The sequence below is a fragment of the Colletotrichum scovillei genome, assembly GCF_011075155.1.
Source record: "Colletotrichum scovillei strain TJNH1 chromosome Unknown Contig00006, whole genome shotgun sequence".
NCBI lineage: Eukaryota > Fungi > Ascomycota > Sordariomycetes > Glomerellales > Glomerellaceae > Colletotrichum > Colletotrichum scovillei.
In genome coordinates this window covers 703,387-719,217 of record NW_023336264.1, presented here as the reverse complement: position 1 = coordinate 719,217, position 15,831 = coordinate 703,387, and the positions used below count along the sequence as shown (strand labels likewise).

Below are 15,831 nucleotides of genomic sequence, written 5' to 3'. Positions count from 1 at the left end.
TGTCGTCCGGCTTTGACCAGATGCAAAGTCTCATCCGAATAATGTCAGTCGCAATGTCAGTGATCAAAAGATGAACCAGTGGGTCACTCGGCACTGAAAGCAGGCTTTAGGCCTGAGAGGAGACATAGAGACAAGAAACGCAGGCTGGGAAACATTGATGATTTAGTGTTTCTCGCAACAAACCTTGGGTCGACAGCGGCACAGGGGGGGAATCCAATACCTATCTATCCGTAGGTGCCCCAACAGGTCCCACCTGGGTTCCGGAAACGTCACCAAGTTACCTCCCGCAGTGCGAGCTGGGGGATGCCAGCAACGGGTCAGCGATATGCAGCACCAAGCTCATGGGATGGCAGGGGTTCGGACCACAGCCGGACGCGCTGTGGATGGGACGGTTGCACAAGCATCACAAGCATGTTGAACAAGCTTAGCTGCCAATGCTAACGCTAGAAACAGAAGCAAGGAGGATGGCCAAAGCCTAAGGGCAGACTGGCACAATGGCTCTGGCACCAGGAAAGAAACAAAACACCTACCGGCAGGCTGCCCAATGGCTGGGAGTCACTGGACGGCATCAAACACACGAAACCACAACAAGCACACACGGCGGTGAGACATTGTTAGTTGTAAGACTGGGTCTCGTTCAGCTGGTTTCGCGTTTGCTTGATTACCCGGTCTTACCAGTCCCGAAATGCACTCGGCTCTCATACCTCGGTGCCTGTCCTATTTGTTGTTCCCCAGTCCAACTTTGGCCAGAAACGAAGGCAAATCTCGTCTTTGCGGGATCCTCTTTGCAAAGTTCGTATTGCTTTTTGGGAGCTATTAGTGGACCTCCGCCGCTCCTTTACTTCCCTCGGTCTCTCGACTCGACCGGTTCCGTCTTTGCTGGTGTCTTCGACTGCTCCTGACCAAACTCGTATTTACTTGGGGCTAGAAGCTGCTTCTCCCCTCCCACCTTCGTTTTTCGGTTTGTCTCTCGCGGACAACTAAGGCAGATGCAGACTTACGAGACAGAAGAAGCAGCAGCAGTCAAGCAGTAGTGGCAGCAGCAAGCGTGCGCACCTCCACCGTCATCGCTCCTACTCGATCCTCCCCGGTTACTTCGGTCTGGACGACGAGAGCCTGGATCCTGAACCTGGCAAACTGGGCTTGCCTGACCACCTCGGAAACTGACAAGGTGCTACTGCTTCTTTGAGGGGTGTAGTGTGTTCAACCTGCATGCACGTACATGCCAACACCAACATACAAGAACACGCACTTTCCCCGGCTTGAAGCAGTGTTGGTGCGTAAGTGTGTGTGGTGTGGCCAGACCAGCCGCCATACGAATTCACCTCTCGTTTGTTGAAGAGGGGAAAAAACGCCAACCAACCTTGCCGGTTCTTAGCTCGCATCATCGGAGCTACTCCATTACCTCACGAGCGTGGCCCGACTCCCATGCGCACCGTCTGCCCGGTTTATGCCAGTCAGTCTTGACATTGTGCAAGTTTTTGGCTGCTTTCTTATTCCAACCTTGCGGCATCCACTCGATCTCTATTTTGACACTTAATCGACGCTTCCCCCAGATTCCCAATCTTCAGTCCAACCTTTCATGCGGTCCGTTCATCGAAGCCAAGGATTCCTCCCACTGCAACCCACCGCATCATGATCGCAATGCGGGGCCGTCCATCATGGTCTTCTGTAAGCCGGCTTTTGCCGGCATTTTTACTGGCAACCGTCCAGTTCACCACGGCATACAATTTGGATACAAGTGATCAAGGTGAGCGCAAATGGCAGTCTGATGACGATTTCGACTCACAAGTGGTATTCATAGCCGGTATTAAAACCATTGCGAGGTCAATGACCGAAGATCTCATGTCGTTCTACGACGGAGACAAACCTGGCAAGACCCCAGGTCTTCTCCCCGATCCATACTACTGTAAGTACACATCCGAATCCCTGCTCTGCTCTCGACTAACACCATGCCAGGGTGGGAGGCCGGCGCGATGATGGGCACCATGATCGACTACTGGTATTACACAGGCGACAGCACTTGGAACGACGTTGTCACTCAGGGTCTCCTCCACCAAGTTGGCAAATTCAACGATTACATGCCAGAGAATCAGACACGAACCGAAGGAAACGACGATCAAGGATTTTGGGGGCTTGCAGTCATGTCTGCCGCCGAGTATGGGTTCCCTAACCCCCCGGACGACAAGCCACAATGGCTCGCACTGGCACAGGCCGTATTTAACACCCAGGCCGCGCGGTGGGATCCTGACCATTGTGCAGGAGGTCTTCGATGGCAGATCTTCCAGTGGAACAATGGTTACGACTACAAGAACACCATTTCCCAAGCTTGCTTCTTCGCCCTTGCCGGACGCCTGGCTGTGTACACCGGCAACTCGTCCTACTCCGACTGGGCAGAGAAGACCTGGGATTGGATGGTTAACGTCAAGTTCATTTCCGACGATTACTATGTCTTTGACGGCGGCCACATTCAGTACAACTGCACCAACATCGTACCATATCAATGGACCTACAATGCTGGCGGCATGATCCTCGGCGCTGCTGCCATGTACAACCACACTGGCAGCGAGGTGTGGAAGAACCGACTCGACGGGCTGGTCAAGGGCGCAGACGTTTTCTTTGTTGGCGAGGAGAAGAACATCATGCAAGAGGTAGCATGCGAGACGGTCGAACTCTGCAACCTCGACCAGCAGTCCTTCAAGGCATACCTCAGCCGCTGGCTGGCGGCCATCACTAAATGGGCCCCGCACTTAACTGATGGCATCATGTCCAAGATACGCGCTTCATCTATCGCAGCTGCATCGCAGTGCAAAGGCGGCACGAACGGACGCATGTGTGGGTTGAAGTGGACCGAAAACGGGACTTGGGACGGAATGCAGGGTGTCGGACAACAGATGGCCGCGCTCGAAATCACGCTCGGCAACCTCATCGAAACTTCTCATGCACCTCACACTGCAGACGTTGGCGGCACTTCTCAGGGCGATCCTGGAGCCGGAGGTAACGATATCGGCCGGACGATCCCCGCGGTCTCGACTTTGCCACCATTAGGTGGCGGCGATACGGCAGGTGCAGCAATCCTGACGATGGTTGTGCTTGGTCTCCTCATTGTGGGTGTCATTTTCATGATGCTAGATGAGACGTCCAAAAAGCCCATGAAGGAGCGGTTCTTCGATTTCCGTTCCGCGCTCCTTGGTGGCGGTGGCCTCGCTGCACTAAGTACAAGGCGAAAGAATGAAGAGATGAATGAGAAGGGCAAGGGAATCGACAATGATGCATCGAGCGACGGTGGCAGTTCGCGCGAAAACGGAATACTGTCTCCCTTACCAACGAAAGGATACACAATGAGCAGCCACCAAGGCCTGCCACAACGAGGAAGTGTGCTCTCTCATATGAGCGGGACAACAGCAGTCACGGATCCGCCTCCAGGAATTCCCATGGTGCGAGAGAAGAGGTTGAGCAGGAAGAGCCGGAACCCAGCACTGCGCAACAGCATTGCGTCACAGCGATCGGCTCGAATTGAGTAGAACCTGTCTCGTTCCACAGTCTGGGATCGGAGCAAGTTGCATTCAACATCAAAGGCGTTAAATGGCGAGGACAGACGGACTTCTGGAACATACTTGGATTTTAGATATGCATTGGGTTGGCATCATCTGGCATTCATTGGAGAATAAAACCGAATAGTCATGGCCGGCTATTACGGCACAACAAGCTCTAGAAAATCGAGAGCTGGGGAACAGCCACGACGTTATGACGAACTGTATATAGATAGATGATGCCAATTGTAATTGAAGCCGCTATCGGCTACTTTCACAACGAGGAACTTGAGTGAATAAATCTGTGAATCGGCGGTTAAGTGACGGACTGGAATCAATTACATTCAATATTCCCCGGCTGGCGGGGCCGGTGCGGCGCCGCATTCAGCTCCGTCCGCCGAGGTGACGGGCGATTCTCGCGGCGAATTCTGTGGCGGAGCTCTCCACATAAGCTTGGCATCAAGGCGACATGCGTAGAGCTCCGGATAAAGATGAGTGAGATCAGAAGATAGAGTTTCCAAGCCTTCCGGCAGTTAATTTAAACCAAGGAAACGCCAAAACCTTGAACGGGGGAATGCTTTTTGAGCGAGGGAGTAAGATTCGAAGATACTACGCAGTTGGATGTGTTTCCTTGCCTTCCTCGCATTTGACCTTCCGGGCGAGCTTGTCACTTTGAAGTCTGACAGCTCAATTTTGAACTCGCTTATTGGTAAGACTTACCCCCTTGTCAATGGTGAAACTTACCATGGATGTGCAACTATGAAATATCCGTCCATTCACTCGCACGCGGTTTTATATATCCCCCGCTCCTACATAGAACATGGGAGCTCGGCCAATGAAGGGCTGGGTATTTCCTGTTCACATGCCCGAACGCGAGGGGGGGTGATGGGGTAAGGAGGGATGTGGGGTGGTGGTGGTGGTGTTGCGTGTCTCGAGGACGTGGTTGTGTAACCATGCCAGATGACGATGGCGGCACAATTACGGTCTCTTTTTCGAGGGGTAATAGGCTATACCGAGGCATTCTCTCGTCCTTTAGAGGTTGTCTCTAAAGTCTTTCTCAGCGCTACTGAAGAGGGAGGAGCGAATTGGTGATCAGCCCTGTACGGCCATTTTATTTCATCAGAAGTCACCAGAAGGTGAAGCTCGTCGCGGGATTAACATTATTGTTACTTCAGTAGGCTATCTGTAATGGGCTACAGAGGCGGTGGAATTGGAGGGGTCGAGAGTTAGCTTGGTGGCTGTAGCGTAGCGCTCCCGTAGAAAGGTTCCTAGCGGTGCTAGTTGAGCCAAACTGCCGCTCTTGGAAGGAGGTGGCACCGGGGGGCACTAAGATATTATGTCGAGAGCTAGTTTAGGTCTGATTTTCTAAATATGGGGGAAGAGGGGAAACCACCGGGGATATCCATACGTTACCTTCTTTGAGATGGCGATGTTACATCATTCTGCGGACTTGCGTCTCCTCTCTGGACGCACGCACATGGGATGGGGAATGTCCCTGATGGAGACTTTGTGTATATATAAGATATGCGACTCTGGCCAGCCTACATGTGCCTAGGTAAAAATCTAAGGTTTGATCCTTCTAGGATTACTGATTACTTTATCTAGTGGACTACTCCGTACCGAAACCGAAACCCAAACAAACTGGGTCCGTTCTTTCATTTGGAAGAGGGAAAGCCTGGGCGACATAATAGTCGGAGACCTTTTCCGTCTGATGTTGTACCGGCTTTCTATCGGACAACCCGGCACGGACTTTGGAAACGTGCGTGAGCTTTAACAGCGATTCAGTACTATGCCAAAGAGTTGAGGGGTACCAGAGCTATAGGTACAAGACCAGGACCTTCACCTCACCTCAACATCTCAGAGTCGGTTGAACTTTCTCACACCACATATCGACCAACATGGCGCGAGAACACCTATACGCAGCTTCATCGGCCGCCCTCGGGTCCTACATCCTGTGGACACTGGCCGAGAAATACTTCACCTGGTCCCACGGCTCACACCTCACAGCAAACCACGCCCTCGCCAGCCCCCTCCTCGCAACGCTCCTCGCCCTCCCGGCCCTCATCTTATACAAAAAAGCATGGTACCTCTTCAAAATGAAGGCCCTCCGCTGCGCGCCCGCGCCCACGTACCCGCACAAGGACCCTCTCCTCGGCACCGACTGGATCCGCGCCTCGCTCGCCCGGCAAAAGGAGCACAAGATCCTCGAGTGGTGGCAGGAGCTCTTTGGTGCGCTGGGGAACACGTGGTGGGTCAGGACGCCCGGCGGGTGGGTGCTCATGACGAGCGAGCCGGAGAATCTGAAGGCGATTCTGGCGACGTCGTTTGAGGCGTTTCCTATTATCGGGCCGAGGAGGGAGGCGGTGCTGCCGATTTTGGGGGAGGATGCGATTTTCTCGGCGAATGGAGAGGTGTGGCATGGTGCTAGGGCGATGATGAGGCCTAGTTTTGTGAGGAATCAGATTGCGGATTTGAATTGTTTCGAGAGGCATGTTGGGGATCTTATTGGGAATATTCCAAAGGATGGGGCTACGGTGGATTTGCAGGCGTTGTTATATATGATGACGATGGACTCGGCGACTGACTTTATGTGAGTGTCTCATGAGATAGGGGGAGTTGATGTGTGGAAAAGGCGGACATACTAACATTTACCTCGATAGGTTCGGTCACTCCACCAACATGCTCACGACGCCGTCCCCGGAAGCTCGCGACTTCACATCGACGTTCGAATACATCACCACCCGCTCCGCCATCCGCTCCCGCCTCGGCCTGCTCACCTTCCTCGACAACGACAAGAAGTGGGATGATGGACTGAAGAAGATCCACGGCTTCTGCGACAACTACATTCGCAACATCCGGGAGGCTGACCCGGAGAAGAAGCAAGATCCCGAACGGGGCTACGTGTTCCTCAACGAGATGATTGGGAAGCCCGGCATGACGCCCGACTACATCCGCGCGCAGCTACTGTCCATGATTCTCGCGGGGCGGGATACCACGGCGTCGACGCTGTCTGCGCTGTTTTGGATCCTGGCGAGGAGGGGGGATGTTGTGAGGAGGTTGAGGGGCGAGGTGGAGGCGTTGGAGGGGAGGAGGCCTACGTGGGAGGAGATGAAGGATATGAAGTACCTGAATAATGTGCTCAAGGAGAGTAAGTTATCCACTGAGTGTCTAGGGGGAGGGGACTTTGGGATAGAGTGCTGACGGTGCGATGCGTCTTACTTAGTCTTGAGATTGTACCCGACTGTTGCGAGCATGTCGCGCGGCACAGGACGGGATACGACGCTACCTGTCGGCGGAGGACCCGATGGGAAGTCGCCCGTGTTCATCCCGAAAGGCACGGCCGTGCGGTGGTCTCTGTTCTGTCTTCACCGGAGGAAGGATTTGTATGGTGAAGACGCTGATGAATTCCGTCCCGAGCGGTGGGAGGAGACGCGGCCGTCGTAAGTTTATGCACCCCTTCTGCTGAGTTATTTGGTTCATGATAAGAGGCCATTGCTGACTGAATGATAACCAAATTCACAGATGGGACTATCTCCCTTTCTCCGGCGGCCCGCGTATTTGTATCGGGCAGCAATTTGCGCTAACACAGATGAGTTACTTTGTGGTGAGGATCTTGCAAACTTTCAAGGATATCCAACCGAGGGACGAGAGGCCCATGTTACAGACTGTGGGCATCACGACGAAGCTGCCCAACGACGTCTTGTTGAGCTTTACGCCGGCTTAGAATCCGCCCAAGATACGGAAGGATGGTGTAGATGGATGGGTTGGACGTCATTGTAGAGGATACTGCCGATAAAGCTCTTTTCAATGAAGAAATTTGACGCGCCGATGGATTCATTTCTTGAAGTATTACATTCGTGTATGTTGCCCCGTTGCTCAGAGAGCTGTAATCGAACTGAGCCATTGTGGAAAATTGTTTTCTTACACTTCCATCTCAAATACACTCGAATTGCTACTCACCTGCTCTTCAGATCCGACCCAACGTCTATCGTCAAACCCCATTCTTATTCTTTTCATGTCAATCATTTTGCCGTCTCAAAGTTGGTAGGTTTTGCTTCGATTTTGAGTCGCTAAAAGGAAGAACACCACGTTTACTTCATCGACCATTGTGCAACTCCTCAACGTATCACCTCGAGTAACCACCCAAACGACTGCCAAGAGTGTCAACGCAGCTGGACGGGGGCTTCAGTCGGCCCAAGACGCCCACCCGACCTGTCAAAGATCTTGCAGCACCAAAAGGCCCTCGAAGAGCGACAGCGCGGCATGCAGGTATCCCGCCTGCATCCCACAACCCCGGCAATGCAGCCAACGACTAGAAATGATGCGTCGCGCACTGGTTCGACCCCAGATACCACGAATACCACCAACCTGCACGATACACCCGCAGATTGGACGCACCGGTGACATGCTGGATCTCTCACACACCATCTACTTTCGCTCTTTTACCCCTCATTCATCTCATGAGGAGCGACGAGCAGTGATCAGAGTTGCGTCGCATGGTGCAGATGGGGGAGAGGGGGATTTCGGTGGCACCATTGTGCATATTACAATGTCTTCTGGAAGCGAGAGATTAATGAAAAAGAGTCTCACCTCGTCGTCTATCACCAGCACAATCGGTCTTTGGGAAGGGGGAAAAGTTCCATGCTAATGTTGGCCACGCCTTGGCGGGATGCGCGGTCGGCGAGTTTGCGGATGCAAGGGCTTGCAGCAACCGAAGCCATGTCTTAAGCCCACCGCCTTGACCCCTGGCCGAGGAATAAGAAAACGTCGATGGCCAATCTCAATCTCATCCTCTGAACCGGTGTTTCTCCCTCGAACTTTTGATTCTCGAGTCCATGACGATTGAACGAAAGGTCCAGTCTCGTCCAACGAGTCATTGAGAAAGGATGAATTTTTTGTGTTCGCGTTAGACACATACGGAAACCGACCGTGCCGAAGTATTCGTGCAAGGGCTGAGTAGACCCGATTGTGTCTCGTTGCTTGACGGGCTAGAGGGAGATGACAAGCGGGAGTGAGCTTTCGAATGTGGGCTGTGACGGGGTCCCCGTTCTGGGAGAGGAGGATGAGAGGTCGGTTTTTGAGGTTCAGACTGTCTCGTAGCACCGGGAACGTCGATGCGTGTAGCCGACTCGACAGCTCTCACTTAGATCTCCTGCTCCGAGTTGGGGGGATCACGGGATACAGGGAAGCTGATTCGATACTCCGCGTCCTGGTACCAAGGGCGAGCTACGTATGTCTTCCGTCTGATATTGACTGTGTCGTCTGTCTCGGTTGGATTTGTGCCCAAGACTTTCAGAGCCATCGGTAAAAGTCAGTCGAGCTCGAAGACCTTTTGTCAGGTGCATGGAGGACCCCCTCCTCCAAGACCGCCAGTTTCATCGTCCCGTTGGAGCAAGACAAGAGAAGGCAAGGCATTAGTATCGTCACTAGCAAACACAAACAGGCCGGGGGTCTACGGATATATGATGGAAAAGGCAAGGTGGAAAAGGCGCAACGGATGAGATCTAAGGTTAGTGCTGGGTTGCGGGAAGGGAGGCTGACACCCATGCTCCAACATCTCTTACATGCCCCTTTGGGGAGCAAGCAAACCAACATATTTCTTCTTCCAACACGATCTACATTTCTGTTTGTCACGTTTTCTCTACCAAGCCTTCAGAAAGAAGAGAGTCGAGCAACAGGCTAGAGTAGTAGAGTCTTAGCCTGGCACAGAAAGGGTACGTTCCGTTGGTTAGCAGACAAACACCGCAATCTAGAGCCGCACAAACGACTGACCACCAAACGGGAGTGCCGTTTCGGCTAGCCGCAGGAGGGTAGGTCCCCATTCGGTGAGGTTTCCCCAAGCCGGTCCGTCGTTGGCGAGAGAAGCAAAGATGAAGGGGTAAACCGCAGATGGATGAGACCAGACTCCCTCACCCCCCCTTCCTACCGAGAAAGGGGGCGAGAAGCTACATGCGGGTTCCCACGTAGGTAGAGCAAGAAAGCCGGGGTAGATGAGAGACATGGACGGATTATCCAACTTAACGAGGAAATCCTCCACAAGGAGCAGTAACCTGCCATTTCTCTCTTGATTCTACAACTTCCACTGCTGTGGGACGAAGAAGAAGCGCCTTGTTTCCTCTCAGGACAATCTTTCATTCCTACAAGATTTCCGGATTCCTGGTCCTGCTTCACCAAACTCACGGATTATCCGTGTACGCAAAGAGCTCCAGGACGCCCGCCCGCCCTTGACACAGCTCCCGTCTCGATCCATGATTGCCTGTTCTTCCCCCCCTCCGATCCCCCGGACCGCCATTGAACGCCTCTCCCGCAGCCAACGCTCCCTAGACCGGGCCATCTGAGCGTCTCTGCCGTTCAAACGGGCAAAACACAAAACACCACGCCACACCTCCCTCCCTCCCTCATCCTCTAGCCGCAAGCCATGTCTTTCTACGAAGGGGACAGTCGTACCGGCCCTCAACCAGCGCCGCCGCCTCGAGCCCTCACGGCCGGCGAGATCGGGGCAATCATCGGCACCGTCATCGTGTTCATTGGCGTCGTCGGGGCGCTGTTCTTCTACCGCGCACACAAGGCCAAGAGGCGTCGGGCGGAGCACGGCGAGAGGGTTGATGACGACGACGACGAGCACCGGCTGCACGAGACGAGGCACCATAAAAGCGAAGACGGACTGTTCCAAGGAGGAGGCAAAGTGGTGACGAAACCGCTCCCGGCGAGGAAAAAGACGTGGGACCCGTATGAAGGGGCGAAGACGGATGAGTCGGATGGTAAGCTGTTTCTGTTCCCGGTGGCTTAGGGTATTTGTATGCTGACTATTGTGAAGCCGAGAGAGGCGAGAGCCATGAAATGCGTATCCAGGAGAGGGTGCGATCATGAACTCTACGAGGAGACACTCGTTGGACAACGCACCGCTGTTTGGGGGTTTGGCTTTACGTTTCGATTGAATTATCCCTGGTCTACCGCAATACTCGGATCAAGGTCGGACGTCATCATTCATGGCTCTAGAGGCGACTGTAAGATGGATTAGAATCAGCATATCCCTGAAGCACATAGCACCTGTTTTGTTTTCATGTGGACGAGGAAAGATGAGCGTGGTCCCGACCTCTTCTCGAACCTGCAGTGGTGTGCTGCATTTGCTGGATAGACATGTCAGTCTTTGGAGTAATCCAGTAGGAAGAGGCTCAAATAATCAAATCAAATACGTCCACAGACTGAATTGTATTAAACGCCAACTCCTATTCCATCAACCATAATTGACTGAGCAAAAATGGGCATTCTATCCCGCTTCCGTGATCTTACCTAAACGCCAGAGATGCTTCTCGACCTAACCGATTCATATTCTACCGTAAATCAAAATCTGATGTACGCGCTGCTACTGTTGACCAGGTTTGGGCATATAGCGGCTTCTAAACGCTTGACTGATGCTGAATCTGCTCCCGATGCCGCCGTCTTGCATCTTACTCGCGAGGGCCTCCTCGAGAGCAGATTGTGTTACAGAGGCGTCTACTGTCAATTAGCACTGCAAATCAACGATGAGTCATCCTGGAGCTTACCATCCAAGTCACTGAAGCTGCTGCCCATGCTTGGTGTGCCGTCGCTTCCGTCTCGCGAGTACCCCTTTCTACTTGGACTCTTGCCAGACAGTTCAGCCGGGCGCCGCGGTGAGAGAGGGCCAGCTGGGCGTCTCTCCCCTGTTGAGGGGCCCCTGGACACCATGGCGGGCGAACTGGTAGACGAATCTGACGTCTCGGAATGATGAAGCTTCTCCTTGCCTTTCGGCGTCCGTCGGGCGTGTCGAGGGTCGCCTCGCAAAGTCGAACCCATGTCTTGTGCTGATGTGTTGGACGATTGCGGCTTGTATTGAAGAAAGGCAGGCTCAGTGTCTTCGTCTTCATCTTCGAGATCAGTCGGTCCGTCGCGTTGCTGAAAGCGGGGTGGGCGACGGATGATGCGCGATTGCGCAGGGCTGGACTCATCGTCTGAGGATGTGGGCGAGCTTAGCTCATCGGCCTCAGGCGAAGTCGGTTCGGGGCTTCTGGGAGTACTCTGGATAGGGAGCGATGACAGGCGACGTCGCTGACTGTCGTTGGATGGCCGCGAAGTGGCAGGCTTGTTCTGGCGGGTCGTAGAGCCGCCGCCCAGGTTGCGTGTTATCGTACCTGAGGAGGCATTTCGTGTGATGTTCGGCCGGAGAGAGCTCGTTATTGGCGTCGCTGGCGTGCTCGTATCAGTTCGGGGGAGCGGCGAATCGCGTCGGATGGATAGCGCGGAGACAGTTCGTTGGTGAGTATGTGGCTCGGCGCCAGGAACGGGGGATGGGGCAGAGGAGCCTTTGGCAGCAGCTGTGGCTTTTCGGACCTGGGCTCGAAGCTGCGCGGTGTGCCGCTCGGTCAAGTAGGCTACTTGCTGAAGAAGGAAGTCGACGGTGACATCGAAATGTGCGGCTCTAGAGGACGAGTGAGCTCGATGGTGTGATTCCGGTTCCTCGGTAGGACTTACAGTTCATTCCCTACACACAACCTAGTTAGCGATGCTAAGAAGCTCAAATTGCTAGCCATAACTTACAGTCAATCTCCTGCTTAGTTGCGCCAGAGATGATGTTCCATAGCACATCGTCCTTGGCGGAATCCCAGTTGACCTGCATCGTGGAGTCGCATTAGTGTCGGTCCCGCGGCTACAGGCACCCGGACGGCTACGGGCGGATGGACTCATGGACTCACCGGAGGGGGATCCGTGAAATCGCCCCGCAGAATGGGCAGTCTGACGAAGACTGTGTACGTGGGATCAGTCATTCCGATCGTGCGTTCGTCATGCTTGCTGGCTCAGCTCTGGAAATGGTGACAGCCTTGAGGAATAGCTTGGGAAGAGTGCGACTTGAAGGAGTGAAGATGACGGAAGAGGGCTGGCTCCCGTTGTCGTTGAGAGCCTTATCGGAGCTGCGGGAGCGATAAGAAGCCCGTGGTGGGGCGGCTGACGACGGCTGGGGCCGGGTGGGCCAGGTGTGGCCAGGTACATGTACGGAGAACCTCTCTCTAAGCGTTTCGGGGGAGCGAGCAGGGCGACTTTCGTCTCATGTTCTCGGCATCGTCCCTTGTCTAACCACATGCACTCACACCAATCGCGACGAACCGCGATCTTTGTAGCAAGGTGCTCCTTGCCAAGTAGAAGGAAGAATATCGGTCGAATCGACACCGTCAAAAGAGCATCGTCGATAAGTTTTTGCTGCAAGCGCGGCATCCCCGACCTTAGTATCAGGACCTCCTCATCACGTATTCAGGCCGCTCAAATCCTCAAGGGGAAGATGCCATCTCAATATCTTTAGCCACAGCCAGCAGGCGTCTCCTTAGATCGGGAGGTCATGTCGAACTGGGAGGCGAGCTCGACTCCCAGCTTGAGCACCAAGAGACCTAGCCTACCGAAGTGAGCAATACGAGCTAGCGTGGGATCAATATTCTGGTCAGCTCACTAAGCACCCAGCTGCTGTCGCCAACAACAGGCCAAGACAGCCGTACTTACTGCACAAAGAGGACAGGTTCTCCGCCGCATGCTCAGTAGAAGCTAAGCTGGCCTCACGATCCTCCTGGAAGAAAGGCCAGGTCTCCATCGATTCTATTGCCGAAGGCGTTCGCGATACTTCAAAACTATGCATTCACGACAGCCCGACACAACACAGAAAATTGAAGTTGATCGAGATGCCGCCTTCGTCAGAACGACATAGAGCCATGGGCTTTGGTCTACTCGGTTTTTTGATCTTGTCTCTATCGCTAGCATGCTCTGGTGCATCCGCATTCGAGGTCAATGACTGGGAGGATGCGTGTAAGCCTGGCTTCATGTCCATCGTGAGTGTCTCCCCGGAACTCCAAAGCACTCATGAACGTTGTGATTGATACAAGTTGTGTTGTAAAGAGCCTCGGACCTTCGTATGCAAGCGTGGGCAAGATACAACGCGGTGCCAGGAGGATACCGCTTGATGGCCAGAGTAAGCTTACTATTGAATTTAGAAAGTGTAAGACTGATAGCAGACTGTATTTCAGGTTTCACGATCATGGGGTCGGATGAATTGGCATATCACGCACAAAGCGATCCATGTCTTTCAAGTGCTCTATTCGATTCCAGGTTGGACCATGGTCTGCAGCACACTCTTCGATGGTGAGTGCTAACTTCTATCAGTGTTATGGTCTGCGACGCCACCGAACCCGAGTACTTCCTACATCGGGCTCTCAAACATTCGATCCCTCACGTAAATCTAGGCGATCCTGATGAAGTTCACATTTTCAGAGACTCGGTAGTTGAAGCCCTCCGGAAACTCAAAGAGGTAGCCAAAGTCTGGACACTTGAACCCATTGAACAGGCATTTGTGACTGTGCCGCAATATTTCACCAAGGAAGAACGCAATATCATAACGGAAGCGGGTTCTTCCGTTGGAATAGAAGTACTTCGCATCATGAATGCGCCTACCGCCGCTGCTATTGGGCTCGGCATAGACAAGCTGGACGACGAGTTCCACTTCATTGTGTACGACCTAGGGAGAGAAACCTTCGAGGTATCTTTGTTCGAGGTTGATGCAGGTGTGTTTGAAGGTCTGGCTAGTGTCAGTGATCACCAGCTTGGCAATGAGGTGGGCGAATTGATGCATCAAAAGCAGCTGAGAGGGAGCTCGGTATTCGACGCAATTGAGATGGAGACACTCGAAAAGACACTACCCCTTCTGGGTCAGGTTATCGAAAGCGCGAATCTTTCTAACAACGACATTTCAAAAGTCCTTATTGTGGGAGGCTACACCGAAGCGGCACAGTTAAGATCCATGGTAAAGGCCTTCTTCGGTACCGGAACCTCTGCGATCTTCGATTACCCACGAAGTCTCCGCTTGATACCAGATACGTGGGACTACGACGAAGTTGTCACGTTTGGCGCGGCTGTCTTTGCCGAGAATGTCTGTGGACACGGAAGATACGACGAACTAGTCGGTACTTTTGAGGTGAATCCACGAGCTGTCCTTCTCGAGATCATCGGAGGCGAGGCGCATCGGGTGTTCCAGCGATACACAATACTCCCGAGTACTCGGGCCATGACCTTCACCACAACAGTGGACGGACAGACGAGGATCGTGATACCAGTCTTCCAGGGCGAGCTCCCAGATGCGAGAATGAACGACGAAGTCCTCATTCTCAGGTTGGATTGCATCCCACCTGCGCCTCGCGGAACTCAGACTATCCAAATGGTTTTAGAGGCAGACGTTGACGCTGCGGACGGAGCGTACAGGTTATTGCTCAAGGCTTCGGTGCATCTCGTGGGCGCGAAGGAGCAGTGTTCATACAGTGCTTCCGGCATTCTCCATGACTTTGGTGCAGTTGATGCACTCAGTGGCGAAGAAATCGAGCTTGAGGCAGCGTATGCCTATGCAAGAGTCGAGCCCGGGCGGCCTGGTATCTGCATCAATCCTCAAAGCGGTATTGACCATCACTACGTGGCGGTAGCTGAATAAATCTCAATAACAAACAATTAAAACTAGCTGGTTGACTGATTTCAATATCTTTGAATGCTTTCCTGCTGATTTGACCTTCGAAGCCTGTTAACAAAGCACCTTTTCAAACCCCTGAGGGGAGTCTTTATCACTAATATCAGCAAGTTAGTTCGCTAGCATGATGAACTGCGGTGCGATTCCTTGGAGGATCTCGTAAGACAACACATTGAGCAGCTCAACTCGGCCTCCAAATTCGATGAATATTTGACGACCATCGCTAAGATTTCCGTCAACCTCGAATACCAGACCTTTTCTGCTTTTAGAGTATCCGCACCTCGTGTTCTCCACCAAATCTCAGAGACAGGTCTCGCCCTGCAACGACTTCATGGAGGTGACCCACCGTCCCACAAGCCAAAGAGACAAATTTTCATCTTTTCATGAAAACCCCATCGCGCTCACACACACAGCTCCGCTTCTTAGCCCGCGAGCTAAGGATCCAATTTCGAACATATTCAGCATTAAGCAATCCGATATGGTGTAGTGGCCAACATGATGCCCTCTCATGAGCTCCCGTGAGTGAGAGGTTAGGCATAGCCCCGAGTTCGATTCTCGGTTTCGGAAATTCAAGACATTTCTTTTATTTTTTGACTTATTGGTACATGAATGGGATGCCAGACTTTGGCCTAACTTTCTTCCATTCTGTCAATCAATGCATGGCGCCGTCCCGAATCGTTATGCTTCAATATTCATTCCATGGTGGACCGGTATTCCATTCTTGTCATTCATCCGTCCTGTATTCCCTCCGGCAGGCTTGATCTCCCCCACATCTCAGGTAGCGAA

General features: G+C 53.1%; 5 protein-coding genes across 5 annotated transcripts; 4 read left to right on the top strand and 1 right to left on the bottom strand.

Annotated features, from left to right (window-relative positions):
- Nucleotides 1-751: 751 nt before the first annotated feature.
- Nucleotides 752-3,815, top strand: HER10_EVM0011789 (glycosyl hydrolase family 76). The gene is made up of 3 exons (XM_035481208.1): nucleotides 752-1,750; nucleotides 1,805-1,909; nucleotides 1,960-3,815. The coding sequence occupies exons 1-3, from the start codon at nucleotides 1,636-1,638 to the stop codon at nucleotides 3,522-3,524; spliced, it is 1,785 nt and encodes a 594-aa protein (XP_035333419.1). The 5' UTR covers nucleotides 752-1,635; the 3' UTR covers nucleotides 3,525-3,815.
- A 1,265-nt stretch (nucleotides 3,816-5,080) lies between these two features.
- HER10_EVM0005273 (cytochrome P450) lies at nucleotides 5,081-7,362 on the top strand. The gene is made up of 4 exons (XM_035474895.1): nucleotides 5,081-6,123; nucleotides 6,194-6,681; nucleotides 6,757-6,973; nucleotides 7,056-7,362. The coding sequence occupies exons 1-4, from the start codon at nucleotides 5,432-5,434 to the stop codon at nucleotides 7,255-7,257; spliced, it is 1,599 nt and encodes a 532-aa protein (XP_035332601.1). The 5' UTR covers nucleotides 5,081-5,431; the 3' UTR covers nucleotides 7,258-7,362.
- Nucleotides 7,363-9,951: 2,589 nt separating this feature from the next.
- On the top strand, nucleotides 9,952-10,403 carry HER10_EVM0001203 (uncharacterized protein; the record flags this gene model as incomplete). Its single annotated transcript, XM_035470958.1, has 2 exons — nucleotides 9,952-10,294; nucleotides 10,351-10,403. 2 exons carry the CDS (start codon nucleotides 9,952-9,954, stop codon nucleotides 10,401-10,403), a joined length of 396 nt encoding a protein of 131 aa, XP_035332126.1.
- A 356-nt stretch (nucleotides 10,404-10,759) lies between these two features.
- On the bottom strand, nucleotides 10,760-12,407 carry HER10_EVM0012639 (uncharacterized protein). The gene is made up of 5 exons (XM_035482031.1): nucleotides 12,248-12,407; nucleotides 12,093-12,165; nucleotides 12,027-12,036; nucleotides 11,081-11,973; nucleotides 10,760-11,030 (listed from the first exon to the last, which is right to left on the bottom strand). The coding sequence occupies exons 1-5, from the start codon at nucleotides 12,317-12,319 to the stop codon at nucleotides 10,900-10,902; spliced, it is 1,179 nt and encodes a 392-aa protein (XP_035333534.1). The 5' UTR covers nucleotides 12,320-12,407; the 3' UTR covers nucleotides 10,760-10,899.
- Nucleotides 12,408-12,608: 201 nt separating this feature from the next.
- Nucleotides 12,609-15,012, top strand: HER10_EVM0007593 (hsp70-like protein; the record flags this gene model as incomplete). The annotated part of the gene is made up of 5 exons (XM_035477145.1): nucleotides 12,609-12,947; nucleotides 13,024-13,366; nucleotides 13,434-13,506; nucleotides 13,562-13,643; nucleotides 13,698-15,012. Exons 1-5 carry the CDS (start codon nucleotides 12,886-12,888, stop codon nucleotides 15,010-15,012), a joined length of 1,875 nt encoding a protein of 624 aa, XP_035332895.1. The 5' UTR covers nucleotides 12,609-12,885.
- Between the last annotated feature and the right edge of the window lie 819 nt (nucleotides 15,013-15,831).